We start from the raw sequence: 20043 nt of genomic DNA on the forward strand, positions 1-20043 counted from the left end.
ACTGTTTCCTCCTGCTGTAATTGGTGCCTCTGATGGTTTCACTATATTTTAAAATAAGAAAGGTGCCCACTATCTTTCATCAAATCCTCTTTAACTCCTAATAATTTTTCCTGCTTTGTATCACCACATGCACTGGATATGTATTTACACAAAAGACCAGAAGAAACAGAAGAAATTATCTACCAGGCAGACAATAGCTTGCTTTTTCTTTCCAATTATTTTACTCCCCCCTCCTCAAGATATGTCAAACTCAGTATTCTCAATTGTGCACTGATTTATTCTCCCAAGTATTCCTCTTCTTAATTTCTCTCACATATAACATTAGCTTCCACCCTGTTGAACAAACAGGAATCCTCAGCTTTAATCTTTCATGCTTTCCTCTTCTTTGTTCCCCAGTCATCAAGCTGTCCCCCTGTCTCCATCCCATCAACTTTTAACTCAGGATCTTGCTCTAGGGATCTCTTGTCTTAACTGCTATAACCTTTTGACTTCTTTCACCTTCTCTCAGTAATCTCAGCTCTGTCTAGAACTTGGCTACCAAACCCATTCACCAATTCCTTCTAGGGATAGGGGAGAAAATCAATTTCAGTTCACATTTAAAGGCAAACCTACTTAATACTCTTTCTCTCTCTCCAAAACAATGTGCAAATTGAAATAAAGCCACCCTTCGAAATCCACACTTCTCTGAATTTTGTAATGTGTTGAGTAATATGTACAGAAATTAATATACTATGGTAAGAATGTGCATATAAAAGGAAGGATATATTAATGCAAATAACATGAAAACCCATGCAAAACAGATATTACAAATGTGTGTTTTAAGAGAAATTTGCACTAACCACTGGTGAATTTTCATGTGAACTTTTAAATTATTATTTAAATCACAAACTGATGTGGAAATGTGGAGAAACTCAATTTAAGTGTGGGGGAGAAATGAGAAAAACAGTAACTAAAATTGACAGATTGCCCTATCTTCAATCCATACACAAATGAAGGAATTTCCATTCTTGCACAAATGTAGAATCAGAAGGGATCCAAGCAGCCATAGATGTCCTTCCCATCTCATCCTGCTGTTATCACAATGTACCTCTGTCCATAACCTTTACCCTCCAGTTCTGTGACTCTGAATCAAATGAAGGTCTCTGTCTTAGAATGGCATCGTTTCTTCCTCGATGTCTCTAATGGTAGAAGAACATCTATGTTGTGCCACATCACCCTTCTAGCAAACCCTTTTCTAGTAAACCATCTCTCTCGGGGTTTTTTGGCTTAAACCAGGCATCCCCAAACTGCGGCCCTCCAGATGTTTTGGCCTACAACTCCCATGATCCCCAACATTACAGGACCAGTGGTCGGGGAAGGTGGGAATTGTTGTCCAAAACATCTGGAGGGCCGAAGTTTGGGGATGCCTGGCTTAAACCCTAAGTCTCCATCCTTACCTCAAATGAAGCCTAAGCACATTTAACTGCTTCTTTCTAGGTTCATTTCTGGTTGCCCTGGTCTCTCCTGAGGGAAGCAATGTGCTCCCCAGGCATCAATGCATATGTGGAGGAGAAGTGGGATCTTGGTGGCACACCTGATTTGTATACAAATAGGCTCTGTATAAAGGTGTCAGGAATGAGCCAGCTCAAAGTGAAGGTTTGCGGCCAACTGCAGAAAGCAGCCAAGAACAGGGAGGCTTTGATGTTAGTCAGACAGGAGAGAGCCAGCAGCTGCAGTCTTTGGCTCTTCCTGACCTTGACGAGCCAGTTGATAAGGCAGTAGCTGGGAGCAGGCTGGAACACAGCCAAAGTTTTCCGGAAACACAATCAGGCATGAACAAACCCCTCTCAGACCCGGAAGAGGTTGGAGCTGATCCAATAAGTCCGCGGAGTGGCCAAATGGGGGTGTTGTTAGATCGGAAGCAAAACAAGAGATGTCAGGGTCGTAAGTTCAATATCTGCGGAGACGCCAGAAGAACTGTTCAGAAGGGTCAGCTTGAGTAATGGTGCCGAAGGCTTCGTTAGAGCCACCTGGAGCTATCTGTTTGTTTGTTTTTGCAATAAATCGCCATTTTTAATTATCTATGCTTACTGTGTTATCAAGCTGGGAACCTGACAAAAGGTCCCCCTCTTCCCCTCACAACCTTCTGTTCTCTTTCTTTCTTTCTTTCTTTCTTTCTTTCTTTCTTTCACACATGTTGCAAAGCCTCACTGTGTATGTGTATGATATTTGTAACAGAAGGGCTATGGGAGGAGACAAGTATTTAATTCTTCCTCTGCTAGTCATTTTCCTCTGAAAACTCCTTCCGCAGAGGCCCGGTATCACTTGAGGTTTTATGACATGCATTTGTAGCACGTAATGTTGCTCACAGGGCCAGCTTTACTGTGAGGTAATCTCCTCAGCTGTGGTATGCTGTCAGTGCTACCTGACTGACAATGCACCGCAGCACTCCTCTGTTGTCCTGAGGTATGGTGAATGTATGGTGGAGGATTTAACTGGCAGTCCAGTCAGCTTCTGGACATGGAACCAGGGAGGGCAGCATCTTGTTCTTTGCCTCAGGCAGCAAAATGTCTTGGGCTGACCCTGGTTGTTTGTGCCTGGCAGTCACTGAGAATAGATAAGCAGCTGTGCAGCCACACATTTCTGTCCATGTCATGCATTATACATGAACAAGTAAGTGGAGAGTGTTATTTTTGCCTGGCATGAAATATATTGTGTGTTAAAATATACTAGTCAGATCAAAGAGATTGCAGTTGCAGACACCAAAGGGAAACTCGGATTTGCGGTCTCTGTGATGGCTCCGCCACTCCAAAGGAAAAGAAAATTCTAAAAAACACAAAATAACGCTCATATAACTCTAAAGGAAAGGCAATTATTCCGGGATAACTTTTTATATTTCATTTTAACTGATTTACAAAGAGATAACAAGAATTCTTAAATTTAAAACAACAAAATGTCACAAAATATCTATATATCAAATAAGCTTTAAAGATAAAAAAGAATATAGAAATTTTTTTAAAAAAATGAAATGGGAAAAAATAAGAGATTTTGAATAGGGCCAAATGTTCAACACCATTTTAGGATTTAGCAATAATATGGAAGTGTTTACTCAAGTAATTGGGAGAATGGGGGAGGTTGTCTAGTTCCATATTAATGTGATAATTATCATAGCAGCTGTCAGGAAATATAGAATGAACATTTTATTTGGACAGTAATAATTTTTGTAATCTATTAAATTCAGCATCAGAGACCCACCAGTGCTGGATGGAGTCTTCCTGTTCAGTGTTTCAGCCAGTCAGCTAGCCATTCCTTTGAGGATACTTTACATATAGACCCTGAGCATGTTTAGATCTTACTGGGTTGGTTTTGGGGAGGGGAGCAGCTAACTCCCTTAGGGGCCCTTCCGGGGTGGGTGGGTGGGTCTGAATCTACTGCTGCAGAGCTAATACTTCCACCATGTTTATCAGGAACCCTGCTTTGGCTACATAGCTGTCATAACTCAGCACCTAAGTTTGCTATTATCATAGCAATAATGTGGAGTGTTTCTTTGTAGCCAGCCATGCTCTTCTTCCATGAGATTCCATTTCCTTTCCAGTCATTTGGCATTTCATGGCTGCTGAGCATGCTCATTGCAGGGGGTTGGATTAGATGACCCTCGGGGTCCCTTCCAACTTTACAGTTCTATGTTTCTCTGATTTGTTGGGTTCACCTAGTGTGTGCTGAAAAATTTATCCTGATTTTTTTTTGTTTAACCACTCTCCAATTAATAAAATAAATGACACTTGAAAATTATGAAAGGGAAGAGAAAATTTTGATGAAATTCTCATGGTTGTGGTGCAGAGCTTCATTGTGCTCATCCTACTTTGAAAGAGGTGTCCTTTCTTTAACTCTACGAATCATCTTTTTCCATGGTCTGCACTCTGCAGACAGCCATGCATAATCTCTAGGACTGAGAAGCATTCATATGAAATTGTCTGCATGTTAAAACAGTGCTCATTGCTAAAAGATTCCCAGCAGTCAGATTTAATGCTGAGAATCAAAGATTATGAAATGATGCACCAAGAAACAGATATGCCATTAGATGTTAAATTAATTCCTAAGAGGAGAGTAGCGCACTAATGAGCTAGATTCAAAAGCAAATCAGTTCTTCATATTAAAGTTCAATTCATTAATTAATATTTCTGTGTGTAAATAAAAATACCACTCATATTAGAGCTTAAAGGTAATGTATTAATGTGCCAATTTTTTTAGTTGACTTGCTCATAATGAAAACCGTTGTATTAATTTTCATGGTCTTAATGCCTGCTGTGTAGTTATTGATGCCCTGTGATCCATGATTAGATTTAGCTGCTGCATCCATTATTTTTATTGGTTTATAATCTCTGTTTACAATTTTCATAAATTTGGCTGTTGCTGCTTGATTGTTGTGCCTACAAATGGACTAAATATGAATTCAATTGAAAAAGAGAATATTGTTGACCTTTTTTTATTATTTCTTTACCCATTTTATTACCTATGTATGTTTTCCTTTTCCCAAGGAAAGAAAGCCTTTGGAAATATGAAAGTCATCAGTCATAAACCCATGTACATTTGTAGGAATGCCCCACTGTTTTCAGTTAGATCATCACACAAAGGTGTCTGTGGAGAGGGAAATTAAACATCTTGAGATGCAGAGTGCTGTTCCTGTGTCACATACACAACTGCCCAACAACAGATCAGCAAAATGACTCTTTGACCGCGTACACACCATACATTTAAAGTACATGACTCCCCTCAGAAAATCCTGGGAACTGTAGTTCATTAAGGGTGCTGGAAATTGTAACACCGTAGGGGAAACTACAGCTTCCATTATTCTTGGGGGGGGGGAGCCATGTGCTTTAAATGTATGGCGTATATGCAGCAGAGGATACCAGAACACAGAGATCCAGAGCAAGGACCCAACCTGACCCAGGCTGCAACTTCATTACCAGGAGGGGGGAAATGACCTAAATTCTAGATCAAAGCAAACAAAAAAAGAGTTGTTTTATATTCCATTTTCTGTGCTAAGATATCTAACAGAAGAGCCTGGGGAGCTGGAAGACAGTTCTAAAAGTTTCCTGCAGGTCTTTTGGGCAATTTTCCTTGTGAAATATTCTATCTACAAAAACATACTCGAGTATACTTGCGGAGAGAACTCCGCTCACTTATCTTTCTAAATAGTAGCACCTGCAACCAATTTTCAGTGATGTGTGCACACACCTTCAGATTTCATATACAGTAGCAATAACTCTGGCAGCAGCTGAAATAAGTTTCAGCAAATTAGCACTCATCAGAACTTAAATGGGGGGGGGCAGCAACTAGTTAAGCCAGTTGGTATTTTGAGTGTTGCATTACAACACTGTGGTATTTTGAGTGCTGCATTACAAGAGATATTGACTTGAAGGCTGTACGAGTTGAAGCTGGTCTGTGACCGTTTTAATAAATTTGATTTGATTTGACTTGGGGGAGATAATGCATAATTCTGCAATGAAAAAGGTTAGGAGAAAAAAATAAAGGTTGAAAGGTAACTACAAAATGTTTGCATACAAGAATGTGGCAACACGAGGTCAGGGATTTGGGGGATGGCTCTCCAATTGTGGAATGCTCTCCCCAGGCCTCCATCACAATATATATTTGGGTACCGGGGGGGGGAGTATTTTCACCCAGGGGTTTAGCCCTTAGTTTGGATAGTATTATGTTGCTTACTTTTTACTGGGGTTTGATTGTACAAATGTTATGGAGTTTTTAGGCTCTTTATTGTTTGGGTTCTTAAATTTGCTTTGACGTTTGGGTTATTTCATAAATCGCTTGGGATTATTTTGTAAAAGAAAGTGAGTAATAAATTATGTTAATAATGAAAATGTCAAAACTTTAACTTAGATACCTTGATCAGGACAAAAAACTCATTTTGCAGGCTAGATGTTATATTAGGAAAATAGCAAAGAAAAGGTGGATGTTTGGAGAAATTGTAGAGAAACCCCAATGTAGAAAATGTAATTTCAGAATTCTTTTGTCACTCATGTTTGTGTGGAATCAGGTAGTGGGATTATTTGGGAGGGAATTCTGATCCCTCTCAGACAAATTCAGAGAATGGCGACAAGGAAGAGAGAGCCTTTTAGGTTGAAGAGCCCTGTTTATGGAATTTTATGCCCACCTGGCATTAAGATTGCTATCTTTTTGGTGCCAGGATAAGACTTCCATCTGCTTACTGGCATTTACTGATATGTGATGGGCTTTGTATAATTATCAATTTCCAACAGGCTTTAGTTATTGTATGTATATTATGCTAACACTTATTGTGTTAACAGGATGTGTTTTTCTATTATATGTATAAATTTTAGATGTTTTGTTTTAAATTTGGTATAATTATATTTTTGTAAAGATATACTGAGTCTGAGAGATGATGAAGATAATAGCAATACTTGACAATATTCATAGCATTGGGCCCTGCTTTTAGCTGAAAAATTGTGTATTTATTTAATCTTCAGTTCTTTGCCTACTTGTTTCCTTTTATTTTTATGTTTTTTAAAATAATTAAAGTACCGTATTTTACAAATATTGAAGCAGTGTACAACAATAAAAGCAAGCATATTAAAAATTCATAAAAATACAATAAAACAATAAAGGGTGAATCACTGGGTAAATAACTATATAGAAATCACTAATGAATTATAAATATAAATAACTTTGGAAAGCATGGAATGGGCTCCTTTAAGATTTTAAGAAATAATCATTACATTTTGGCCTGACGTTTCTGTTTTGTGTAATTGGCAAAGAGCCATATGAATGTTCCTAATTAACTTGGGGAAAATGAGATTAACACCACCATTTTAGCCATTTCTTTTCAGGAGTTAATCCTATTGAATTCAGTGGGGCCTAATGCCACAAAATGGGGTTAGGATGGCAGCTGGGGTTACATTTTTTACAAAATCAGGATGAGACTTAGAGATGAAGCTCATTTGGCCCCATTTTGTTCATTATTACTCATCCCATACTTGCTTGAAATCCAATAGCTAGTCTTCTGAATAAGAGAACCAAAAGGTACAGATGTTCACTTATCTGGATAATGAAAGAAGAAATGGGAAAGCAATCATGATTTTCCAAGGGCATATTTTAAACTGAGTTGCAGTCTGAAATACAAGGTGGATCAGTTTAGTAATCTCTTTCTAAATTACCTATATAAACTATGTTCCTTGGTGAAACAGAACGAAGAGGAGGCTGTGGTCATTCTGACAAGCTACATAAAATATCCACTTATAAAATGTTATGTGCTTGTAGTCTGCTTTCCAAAACAGTTTGTTCAGATACTGATTGTTCTCTGCCCACATCTTATTCTAGTTGCATTGAGCTGTTGTCTGTTTTGAAGGACTTGGATTTGTCTTTGAACTAATTTGTCTTACATTAAAGAGGACATGAGAAGATAAGGCCCCTTGAGATAAGGATTGCAAATCTGACTTTTATAGAGTGTTACCTTGGAAAAGAATGTTTTGGGGATGCATGGGGGAAATGTTAATTCTTTTCAGGACGAAGTTACTTTTCTCACAATATTCTTCTAAGGCTGTCTCAGATTTTCATCACTACTAAAATATTTACAAAACGAAACAAAAATAATTACAATTTTTTTTGTTTTGAAAATAAAAATCAACGAAGTTGAATTCCAGATGCCTTTTTGATGGATTCAGCAAATGGATTTGCAGATGATAGTTACTTTTACCAAAAATAAAAATAAATAAATAAATAAATGATGCATACATTGGACAGAGCAATACCCTGCACAGGACTGTTTCTCATTTCCAGAATTTGCTATAGCAAAAACTAACTAACTAAAATAAACAAATTACAGTGGTACCTCGGGTTAAGAACTTAATTCATTCTGGAGGTCCGTTCTTAACCTGAAACTGTTCTCAACCTGAGGTACCACTTTAGCTAATGGGGCCTCCTGCTGTTGCCGCGCCACCACTGCACGATTTCTGTTCTCATCCTGAAGCAAAGTTCTTAACCCGAGGTACTATTTATGGGCCCCTTCATGGATCAATGCCTTGTCGTGGCGAAGGGGCTTGAATAACTCAGAGAAGCTATGAGCTATGCCATGCAGGGCCACCCAAGATGGACAGGTCATAGTGGAGAGTTTTGACTAAACGTGATCCACCTGGAGAAGGAACTGGCAAGCCACTCCAGTATCCCTGCCAAGAAAACTCCATGGACAAAGACAACAGGCATATAAAAGTTATGACGCTGGAAGATGAGCCCCTCAGGTCGGAAGGCGTCCAACATGCTACTGAGGAAGAGCGGAGGACAAGTACAAGTAGATTCAGAGCTGATGAAGCGGCTGGGCCAAAGCCGAAAGGACGCTCAGTTGCGGATATGCCTGGAAGCGAAAGGAAAGTCCGATGCTGTAAAGAAAAATATTGCATAGGAACCTGGAATGTAAGAACCATGAGTGGAGGTAAGCTGGATGTGGTCAAAAATGAGATGACAAGAATAAATATCGACATCCTGGGCATCAGTGAACTAAAATGGAAGGGAATGGGCGAATTCAGTTCGGGTGACTATCATATCTACTACTGTGGGCAAGAATCCTGTAGCAGAAATGGAGTGGCCCTCATAGTCAACAAAAGAGTGGCAAAAGCTGTAATGGGATGCAATCTCAAAAATGACAGAATGATCTCGATACGAATCCAAGGCAGACCTTTTAACATCACAGTAATCCAAGTTTATGCACCAACTACCAGTGCTGAAGAAAGTGAAATTGACCAATTCTATGAAGACCTACAACAACTTCTAGAAATGACACCAAAGAAGGATGTTCTTCTCATTACAGGGGATTGGAATGCTAAAGTAGGGAATCAAGAGATAAAAGGAACAACTGGCAAGTTTGGCCTTGGAGTTCAAAATGAAGCAGGGCAAAGGCTAATAGAGTTCTGTCAAGAGAACAAGCTGGTCATCACAAACACTCTCTTCCAACAACACAAGAGACGACTCTACACATGGATATCACCAAATGGGCAGCATCGAAATCAGATTGATTATATTCTCTGCAGCCAAAGATGGAGAAGCTCTATACAGTCAGCAAAAACAAGACCTGGAGCTGACTGTAACTCAGATCATCAGCTTCTTATAGCAAAATTCCAGCTTAAACTGAAGAAAGTAGGAAAAACCACTGGGCCAGTAAGATACAATCTGAATCAAATCCCTTATGAATACACAGTGGAAGTGAGGAACAGGTTTAAGGATTTAGATTTGGTGGACAGAGTGCCTGAAGAACTATGGATGGAGGCTCGTAACATTATACAGGAGGCAGCAACGAAAACCATCCCAAGGAAAAGGAAATGCAAGAAAGCAAAATGGCTATCCAACGAGGCCTTACAAATAGCGGAGGAGAGGAGGCAAGCAAAATGCAAGGGAGACAGGGAAAGATACAGGAAACTGAATGCAGATTTCCAAAAAAGAGCAAGGAGAGACAAGAGGGTCTTCTTAAATGAGCAATGCAAAGAAATAGAGGAAAACAATAGAATGGGGAAAACCAGAGATCTGTTCAAGAAAATTGGAGATATGAAAGGAACATTTCGTACAAAGATTACCATAATCAAGGACAAAAGTGGTAAGGACCTAACAGAAGCAGAAGACATCAAGAAGAGGTGGCAAGAATACACAGAGGAATTATACCAGAAAGATATGGAGGTCTCATACACCCCAGGTAGTGTGGTTGCTGACCTTGAGCCAGACATCTTGGAGAGTGAAGTCAAATGGGCCTTAGAAAGCATTGCTAATAACAAGGCCAGTGGAAGTGATGATATTCCAGCTGAACTATTTAAAATTTTAAAAGATGATGCTGTTAAGGTGCTACACCCAATATGCCAGCAAGTTTGGAAAACTCAGCAATGGCCAGAGGATTGGAGAAGATCAGTCTACATCCCAATTCCAAAGAAGGGCAGTGCCAAAGAATGCTCCAACTACCGCACAATTGCGCTCATTTCACACGCTAGCAAGGTTATGCTTAAAATTCTACAAGGCAGGCTTAGGCAGTATGTGGACCGAGAACTCCCAGAAGTGCAAGCTGGATTTCGAAAGGGCAGAGGAACCAGAGACCAAATAGCAAACATGCGCTGGATTATGGAGAAAGCTAGAGAGTTCCAGAAAAACGTCTACTTCTGCTTCATTGACTATGCAAAAGCCTTTGACTGTGTCGACCACAGCAAACTATGGCAAGTTCTTAAAGAAATGGGAGTGCCTGATCACCTCATATGTCTCCTGAGAAATCTCTATGTGGGACAAGAAGCTACAGTTAGAACTGGATATGGAACAACTGATTGGTTCAAAATTGGGAAAGGAGTACGACAAGGTTGTATATTGTCTCCCTGCTTATTTAACTTATATGCAGAATTCATCATGCGAAAGGCTGGACTAGATGAATCCCAAGCCGGAATTAAGATTGCCGGAAGAAATATCAACAACCTCAGATATGCAGATGACACAACCTTGATGGCAGAAAGCGAGGAGGAATTAAAGAACCTTTTAATGAGGGTGAAAGAGGAGAGCGCAAAATATGGTCTGAAGCTCAACATCAAAAAAACCAAGATCATGGCCACTGGTCCCATCACCTCCTGGCAAATAGAAGGGGAAGAAATGGAGGCAGTGAGAGATTTTACTTTCTTGGGCTCCTTGATCACTGCAGATGGTGACAGCAGTCACGAAATTAAAAGACGCCTGCTTCTTGGGAGAAAAGCAATGACAAACCTAGACAGCATCTTAAAAAGCAGAGACATCACTTTGCCGACAAAGGTCCGTATAGTTAAAGCTATGGTTTTCCCAGTAGTGATGTATGGAAGTGAGAGCTGGACCATAAAGAAGGCTGATCGTCGAAGAATTGATGCTTTTGAATTATGGTGCTGGAGGAGACTCTTGAGAGTCCCATGGACTGCTAGAAGATCAAACCTATCTATTCTTAAGGAAATCAGCCCTGAGTGCTCCCTGGAAGGACAGATCGTGAAGCTGAGGCTCCAATACTTTGGCCACCTCATGAGAAGAGAAGAATCCTTGGAAAAGACCCTGATGTTGGGAAAGATTGAGGGCACTAGGAGAAGGGGACGACAGAGGACAAGATGGTTGGACAGTGTTCTCGAAGCTACGAACATGAGTTTGACCAAACTGCGGGAGGCAGTGCAAGACAGGAGTGCCTGGCGTGCTATGGTCCATGGGGTCACGAAGAGTCGGACACGACTAAACGACTAAACAACAACTATTTATGGGTTAGCAGAGTCTGTAACCTGAAGCGTCTGTAACCTGAGGTACCACTGTAAAGGGGGGGGGGAAATAGAATGATGGAAAAATAAGTAGGAAATTTGAAAGTGTATCATATTAGCTTGCATCTAGGCAGGCTGCAATCTTAACCACACTTAGAATTGCATTGCTATGCATGCTTAGAGTAGAAAGATTCACATCAACAGCCCTATTGATTTCAATGGGTCTACACTAAGCAAGACCAAGTCTGGATCCAATCCCATATATTCAGTGATGATTGACGATTTCAGTACAATATGGTCACTAATCACCCTGTAAAATATTTGAGTATTATATGTCATACCATAAGAAAAAGTAAATACAGTACATCAAATACAGTAAACTTTCTTGAAGCTGGTTTTCTCTCTCCCTCTCCCTCTCTCTCTCTCCCTCTTCATGACCTTCGTGAAGAGAATTCTGATAGGAATTATAAACCTGAACAGTACCAAAGTTCACTACAAACTGTTTACTATTACTATTCAAATAGAGCAAATTCCTATATCTTCCTGAACATCAGCTGCAGCCCAAACAAGCCCCAAACATTCATATATTTACACCAGAAACTAGTGACCAAATTCAAAAGCACAACTACAGTGACAGAAACTATTTGCCTTTCCTACTTGAGGAGAGAGTTGGAGGGTGAAATCAAAGGGAAATCTTTCAGGCAGAATACAAGATGCTACTCAGCTTCATGAATAAAACTGAGTTGGACTTTCACGGCAAAAGGACTGCAGTGTGCTGACGGCTGAGCATAAAAAGTTATTTGTACGATAGCTGAGCCAGTTTATTATTATCTCTCCCTCCAACCCAGTAAGATTTCGGATTGATCAAACTCCTTTCTTCTTCTTTTTTCTTCCATATTGATATTGTTATATCATTTGGGTTTCAATGGTTGTGTTCTTCACTGAGAGGGAGGAGATTGGAATGGGAGCTTCTAGAGAAAGCAGAGGAACCATGGACAGTGTGTGTGTGTGTGTGTGTGTGTGTGTGTGTGTGTGTGTGTGTGTTTGAGTATTTGAGCAGGCAGTGATGAAGGACTTAGGCCTGTTCTACTGTGGCAGGACCAAGGTAGTAGAATTGAATTCAATCAATTCAAGTTACAGATCACATTTGCCGGTGTTGCCCTGTTTTGAAGCTTACTACAAGTAGAAACGCGGGTGGGACACGGGTGGCGCTGTGGGTTAAACCACAGAGCCTAGGACTTGCCGATCTGAAGGTCGGCAGTTCGAATCCCTGCAACGGGGACCGTTGCTTGGTCCCAGCTCCTGCCAACCTAGCAGTTCAAAAGCACGTCAAAGTGCAAGTAGATAAATAGGAACCGCTACAGCGGGAAGGTAAATGGCATTTCCATGTGCTGCTCTGGTTCACCAGAAGCGGCTTTGTCATGCTGGCCACATGACCTGGAAGCTGTATGCCGGCTCCCTCGGCCAATAACGCGAGATGAGTGCCGCAACCCCAGAGTCGGTCACAACTGGACCTAATGGTCAGGGGTCCCTTTACCTTTACTTACAAGTAGAAAACCAGCACAGCAAGGAACATGCCAGATCAGTTCATTTCCATTCATTGTGCTAGTGTGTGTTTCTTAAAACAGATTTCCGTTCAGGTGTGTGTTTTTATGTGAGGGAACATTAAAGAGGCACAATCTTATGCAGAAAATCGTATTGTGTGGAATGTTAGGAAACAAGTGTTCTCATTTCCCAGAGAATGTTCTGTGAGTGAGATCTGTACTCTAATAATGATGTATTTGGCTTTTTGTTGCATATTCAAATATAAGCTAACAGTCAAAGAAAGCTGCAGTTTAATTTTTTTTACTTTGAATTTGAACCACTTTTGTAAACCTACAATCAAATAACAAGGTGCTTTCACAAAAATGAGATAGGCACTTTTCTAACCTTTTCTCCATATGACTGTATTCTAGCTGACAATCAAATCTGGCTGATGGAAGCAGCTGTCAAATAAGTGATTCTATGGGTGGGGGATGTTGTACCAGCTTATGCACCAGCAGGGTGACACAGTCTGTTACTTTGCAGCTACTACAGAAATAAAAAAGTAGCAATAGCTCTGCATGCTATGCTATTTCTGTTATGCATCAGATACATGAGAACTGGGACATTTGCAGTTCATCCTTTCCTAGGAGTTATATGGGTTATGAAGAGCTTTGGGAGGGGGATATAATCACATGAAATTTTGACAGCATCTGTCACTTTCCTTCTGTATGATGTAGACAGGGAATTCTTCTGAATTCTTCCCCCATGTTTAGGATCAATCTGAGCCAAACTGATGGTTATATGCAATGCTTTTTTCCTGGGGGGACACATTTTGTGAGTCTAAGTTTGTCCTCATTGAGGGGCAGTATTTCAATATGAGTAGGAAAATGAGAGTACCCCTAAACATATTTTTTAAAGAAAAAAGCACTGGTTATAAGAGAGAGAGAGTGTGTGTAGCATCTGATGGTTTCAGGCAATCAGAATCAGTGAATAGGGCCCAGATAAGAGTCAGTAAACTCAAATATTATTTCTGGAACATTTAGAGGCTTGATTTTTCCTGATCTTACAGCTGAAGAATCATTACAAGACTTTCCCCCTATGCTGCTGCTACCTTGGAGACTTCTTCTGACTGTAACGAATACAATTGTATTCTGTGTCTGTTTTTGGTATGAAAGAAAGAGCTGTCCATATATGTTACTCTTATCTTTAAAATGTCACTTGACATCACAATGGCAAGGTCCATCAGCAGGCACAAAATTGGGCCTTAAAGCTTGGGGAATTGTCTAAGGACAGGTGAAAATCTTAAGTCTTCACACCGTTTAAAGACACTTCCTCTCCTCCTCTCCCCATTCAAATGCTTTGTACACTGCATAGCAAATGTGTGCAGACTCCCTTGACACATCTCACTATCTTACAGAAATAATTCAGTTGTTTGAATCAAGGAGGAATCACCAAGTTTGAAATGTTGCTTTAGGGATAGAGTATCTGGAGGCAGTGGCTGTATTTGGACATCAAGATAAACTTTGTAGAGTACAAGAGACACAGGCTTTCCTAGACTCATTCCCATCATAATCTACCAACTAATCTAAAAATAGAAATGAAAGCTTCAGAGCTCCTCCTTGTATCTGAGCTAGAAGAATAGATGGAACACTGAGGGCCCATATTTTGCTTAGGCTCATTCCTAACATGATAAAGTCATGATTTATCATGACTTCCATATGCAATGCACATTAGTGTGAAGCTCTGCCGGGCAATTTGTTTCTCTTTCTGCTGTCTCGTTAGGATGCTACAATAGTGCTAAATCAGGAGCCCATTTGTTGAATCCTGTCCTTTGCACTTATTGTCGAGGGAGTGTAGCTGGATGTCACTGGGGCTGATACAAGTTCCAACAACATCTGAAGGCCAACAGGCTGCTCAGCCCTGTTCTAGATTCCTGGAACAGCCTTCACAGGAACATCAAACCCATGTCACCTTGAAAAATCCAAACAAGCTTAATTAACTTAGCCATTTCTTCATTTAATAATTCCTATATAGATTTGCAGCTATAGCAGGCTAAATGTACAGGCCTCCAGTGTCAAAAGCTGTTTGTGATTAAGTACCACATTTTATAGCAAGTAACAATACAGGAACCATAACACTGGACTGAAAACCTATTCTTCCTATCACACCTATTTTTCCACCATTCCCCAAAGGTCTGACATTTCTTGTGATGCTCATAAATCAGTTTGTCTAAAAAAAATTTTCCCCTTTGCCCTTTATATGAAAATAGAGACTTTGGGTAAAAAGGCAGAGAAGCTGTATTCTATGTGAAAATGTTGACTGAAAAACTCAGCAGTTGGGGTGGGAAACCAATGAGAAGAGTTCTCCAATATTATTTAACCACAAATGCAGTGCTTGAGAGAGTATGGCATTCTCCTCTCATGGCAATCCAGAACCACAAAAAGCATAAACGGAACATGTATTAAAATGAATGTTTCCTGATTTGAAATTTAGAAATGATTGGTAAATAGCTTTCAGAGCCATGCACAAATTTAATCATATGGTACTAAGGAGATGCTTTAATTTCACTCAATTTCATCAGATCAGATTGCACAAAAATAACCTATTTGTGAAGTTAACCCCAGCCACATCCAGCTTAATCTCCTTAAAATATGACAAAGAAAATCCATATGATTGAATTAAATGAACAGTATTCAGAAACCAAGAATCTGATTTCGCATTTGTTACAGTTGTTTGCTTTAGTAGGTAAAATCTGGATGCAATGAAAGAAGGGAAGATGTAAAATGATCACTCTATGAAGGAAAACTATCAAATCCCATAGTCCCCCTGACAAAGTTTTTATCAAATCTGGTTTCCTAAAATTCTCCTTTAAAGAACAAACCATTCTCCTTAGTCTCAGTTTGAGATTTCCTCGTTATTCAAGAATAGCTCCATAAAAAATAATAAAAGAAGTAAGAAGGAAGGTCATGGCAATGTTGTGAAATTGGAGTTCACATTTCTTTGAGTCTTTCAGGTAACCCCAAATCCTGTCTTACCATACAATGTCAAACCAAGGTTGGAACCCCTCCTCCTCCTTCCTCCATCATGAGTGTCATTTCTTCCAGTTCATCAGAACCACAGTTTGTCATTGCATCTAAACCAGCAAACCATGGTTGTACTATTCTTCCAAATCAAAGCACATTCAGCAAAGTGCATTGACTAAATCATATACAGTGGTACCTCGGTTTAAGTACATAATTGGTTCGGGAAATCTGTACTTAACCTGAAGTGTACTTTCCCATTGAAAGTAATGGAAAGTGGATTAAGCCGTTCCAGACGGGTCCGCAGAGTACTTAAACTGAAAGTACTCAAACAGAAGCATACTTAAACCGAGGTACGACTGTACTTTATATGTAGAGATTGCAGACCCTCCCACTTTTTCCTGGGGGTGGAAAATAGAAAATATATATATTTTTTAATCCAGGCCTTCTGACTCTTCCATCCAACTCTCCTGCAGAGTGGAGAGCCTCAGCATTAGTATAGAGAGGCTGACTAGGGATAATATTTCTTGCTTGACTTTTGTTTCTGCATGTATGTGAAGGGGGGGGAAAGAGTTTTTCATGTCACACTGAAGCTCTGAACAGCAGGCTGTTTTGTGGCTTTTGGGATCTGAAACAACAACTCTAAAACACTCTCAAGCTCGCTTTGCAGCCATTCCATGCTGAATAGCGCAGCCAGGTGTAGAAACCATATATGCAACCTTTGTACTTTGTTCTCTACAGAAGGCAGTTGACCTTTTACACTAAGTGGGAAATCATTTGTGAAATCCCAATTACTTGGTTCTAAGCTATTTCAGCAGGTGAATGTCACGTGTTAACCCTGCTTTAGAAAGGGAGCACATTACATGTATAGGGAGAAGTCGCTGCCCTTTTTTGTACAAGAATCTTATCCCCCAAAGTAGGTAATTACAAAAGCAACTGGTGCAACACAGGTAAAATGAGGGATACAGCTTACTTTATCATAGCAGATCTTCAAAATGTTTGCTTTTTAAAACTGCTGTAAAGTTTTGGGGGATTTTGTTCAAGCATAAAGGACAATGGGCAAGTGACCCTCCCATAATCATATCAGAGAGCTCTGAATTGTGTGTGTGTGTGCGCGCGCGCATATGTGCTACTGTCTGAATGCAAAGTTGCCAAGATTGAAGGGAGAATTCAAGTGTCTTGCAGGATTTTTGTTTTGCAAAATCAGGCTGGTTTGATTAAGTCTCTTTTCAATCGTCGTCATTTGTTGAAATGGGAAGACAAGATCCCCAAAGCTTATCCTTTAGTTTCCTATGGTTTGGTATAAAAACAGCTACTCCTTCTAAACCATTCCTGCAGTACTTTGGTGAGACAGCCCCAGCAGGGATTTAAAATTACAAAACATGCATCAAAACAAAGTGTGGAAATAAAGGATGTTAGACCTTTAAATTATCCCCTTATGTGCTGCTTCCAACCCCCCCCCCTTCTCTTAGCATAGAAAGAGACCACACTTTTGTTAAGTTAAAAATGTTTTATTTACAAATTATTCAAAGAGTAGATTCATGTGCTTTTCTATACAGCAGCAAGAAAAGACAGGCAGCATAATTTGGGTACCAAAATAGTAAGATGTTTCTAAATTATTTGTACAGAAACACAAAGATGGCTTGCTTAAACCTTGCGGTCTAAGCTTGGAGCATCCAGCCTAGATCACTTTATTGGAAGGGCTCACATGGCAGGACAGCTTACTCTATGGCCTTAACCCCTTTGTTAGAGTTAATTAGAGTTAAGTATGTTGGTTATATGAGGCTGATTTATTCCACATAAAGAGCCCTCTGCTTGTTTCCTGGCCTGTGTAGAATTGAATCAATAGGTGAATCCAATGCTGTTGCCTTTCACCTCTTGACTGGTTCCAAGGAGGGCTTCTACTAGAAATGAGTTGCCAACTAGGGATTCAGATGTATTGTAAGGAAGAATGCACACTGTGTATCTGAGAATATGTATCCTTCCACACAAGTGCACAGGCTGAAGTCAGTGTAGAAAATGTCATTCCATGCTGCATCAAAATCTTATCTGCTCCTTTCAGATGTATTGCCAGTAGGTTATCGAGTTGGCATTTTTGCCTAAGGACAAAAGCAGGCTCTAAGCACCTAAAAAGGAGGATCAGCATTCTGAAGAAATAAAATAGGGCATTTAGCAAAAGCCAATATATGGACTTAAGTTCATAAGTGTGATAAAACAAAGTCATTTGGATCAAGGACTGTTTCTAAAATGTATAATTAAGCAAGAAGAGTATAATATGATTAACTCCTGTGTATAAATAATAATAATAAATGAAACTTACTATAATGAAAGACATCAAAGATTATAATCCTGCATGATAGTGCTAGAAGTCAGAACCAAATAGATGTGCTCTTGCTTTCTAAATAAGTAAGTAAATCCTGATATGGTTTATAATAATGTATTGAATGTCACATCTATTTTGATCCTCAGTGGTTAAGTTTGTACTTCAGCTGTAAATCATTTGCTCCACTAGATTAATAAGCTGCCTAGATATTACTTGAATGAAGAGAAAAGGTAGGGGACTTAATGAAATCCAAAAGCCCTGTAATGGGACTCCTTTCAATTTTAGCCCAATGGTGTCCCCTATTAGTCTTCTAAAAGCAAGTTTAAAGGTTTGTTGTCACAACAGATAAGAGAACCAAACACTTCCTTCTTCCCCTCCTCCTGTAATTCAAGCACTCCAAATACTAGGCTTTCTGGTACAGTGCTCTGTGTGTGTCTTATCAAAGCTCCTCCTGAGCTCTACTGAATCATCAATGGTTATAAAGTATTTATATCTGAGGTTTAATGGTTTGGAAACATCATTTCATGATTTAGTGTGTTTTATATTGTTGTTTTATTTGGCCATTCATTATAAACTGCCCCAGGGTCCTAAGGACTGGAAAATAGTTTAGAAATGAAGGTTTCGGTAGAAATAATGGACATGCTTCACTTGTTAAAAGCAATGGCAAACATGTGCAAGCCAAGAGACCAGATTTCATGGCTAGTGCTGCATAGTATTCATGACTTTGGACCTATGTCTCAAAGCGATACCTCAACGTATAGTGTGGGTGAGGACATAGCAGCAATCTTGCTGATGTTAAGTAGGTCTGAGTCTGGTCAGTGCCTGGATAGGTGATGACATGGGAACCACATATCAGAGGTGCCAAGTTGCGTGTAGGATTGAGGGGGCCTGTCATGCATGTCACTTCATCAGGAGGAGGCTGAGTGAGGAATCTGGCACAGCTTCAATGGCCAGTGGGTCCTCTCTCATGCTCTGGAAGAGCCAGCCACTGAAGTCACACCATGCTCTGCTCTACCCTTGGCCTCCTCTGATCTTCCAACATTGAGGGGGTCTGGCCCCCTGCCAACAGATATAGAGGGGGCAAAGATAGCTCGGCCCCATAGAATTGGCACTCCTGTATGGCATATAAATGTAGGAAAATAAAAAGAAATAAATCTTATTCAGCCTAATTCCATAGTCATGAAACAAATAGTTCCCTCCCTCCCACCCTTCCATTCCTATCCAGTAAGAAAACTTAATTCTGATCAATACGTTGTGGTGGTTCTTTTTCTCCCTTTGTGTGCTCATAGCTTTACATAATGCATCTCACTTGTCAATATTTTGAACAGCTGTAGTCATAATTTGTGAATGTGGTGCATAGCATATGAGGAAACTCGTTATTGCCTTTTGAAAACCTGCATTGCATTTATGTAACGCAAAACCTGTCATCTCTGTTTGTGTTTCAGGCACAATATTGGTAGACAATATGTTGATCAAAGGTACAGCAAGAGGACCTGATCCCACCATTGAACTAACATTAAAGGACAACGTAGACTACTGGGTTATCTTAGATCCTATCAACCAGAGGCTTTATCTAAACAGTACTGGACGAATTCTCGACCGAGATGTAAGTTGGTGTCTCTTCCTCCCCCTCGCTCCAGTTTTCCTTTTTGTATTAAAAACTGCTGGTTTCGGTGGGGAATGTGCAGCACAGAGCTGAAGTGTTTGTTTACTCAGTGTAAGTCTCATTCAGCCCAGCTCTGTATGCTTCAGAATGCAGCCTAAGGATGCTTGTCCAAAAGTGAAGATGACTTAAGGAAAAAAAATGTTATTAGTATATTTTATAGTTCTTGAATGTTCTGTCCAAAATAGTGGCAGGGTTTGTTTGTTTTTTTAGGACATTTTGTATCTGTATGTTGATCTCTTTTCATACTGATGCAAGGCTGTGTGTATTTTT

The 20043-nt window shown here is 39.9% G+C and overlaps 1 protein-coding gene across 4 annotated transcripts in view; it reads left to right on the plus strand.

The window, feature by feature from the left end:
• Positions 1-20043, plus strand: part of PCDH15 (protocadherin related 15) — a 620078-nt gene that overhangs the window by 344464 nt on the left and 255571 nt on the right. For all 4 annotated transcript variants that reach the window (XM_035137532.3, XM_035137542.3, XM_035137541.3 and 1 more), the window contains one exon: positions 19553-19713. In XM_035137532.3, coding sequence (XP_034993423.1) covers positions 19553-19713 — 161 coding nt within the window. The remainder of the gene's footprint in view (positions 1-19552; positions 19714-20043) is intronic.

Source organism: Zootoca vivipara, chromosome 5 (genome assembly GCF_965207765.1).
Source record: "Zootoca vivipara chromosome 5, rZooViv2.hap1.1, whole genome shotgun sequence".
Lineage (NCBI taxonomy): Eukaryota > Metazoa > Chordata > Lepidosauria > Squamata > Lacertidae > Zootoca > Zootoca vivipara.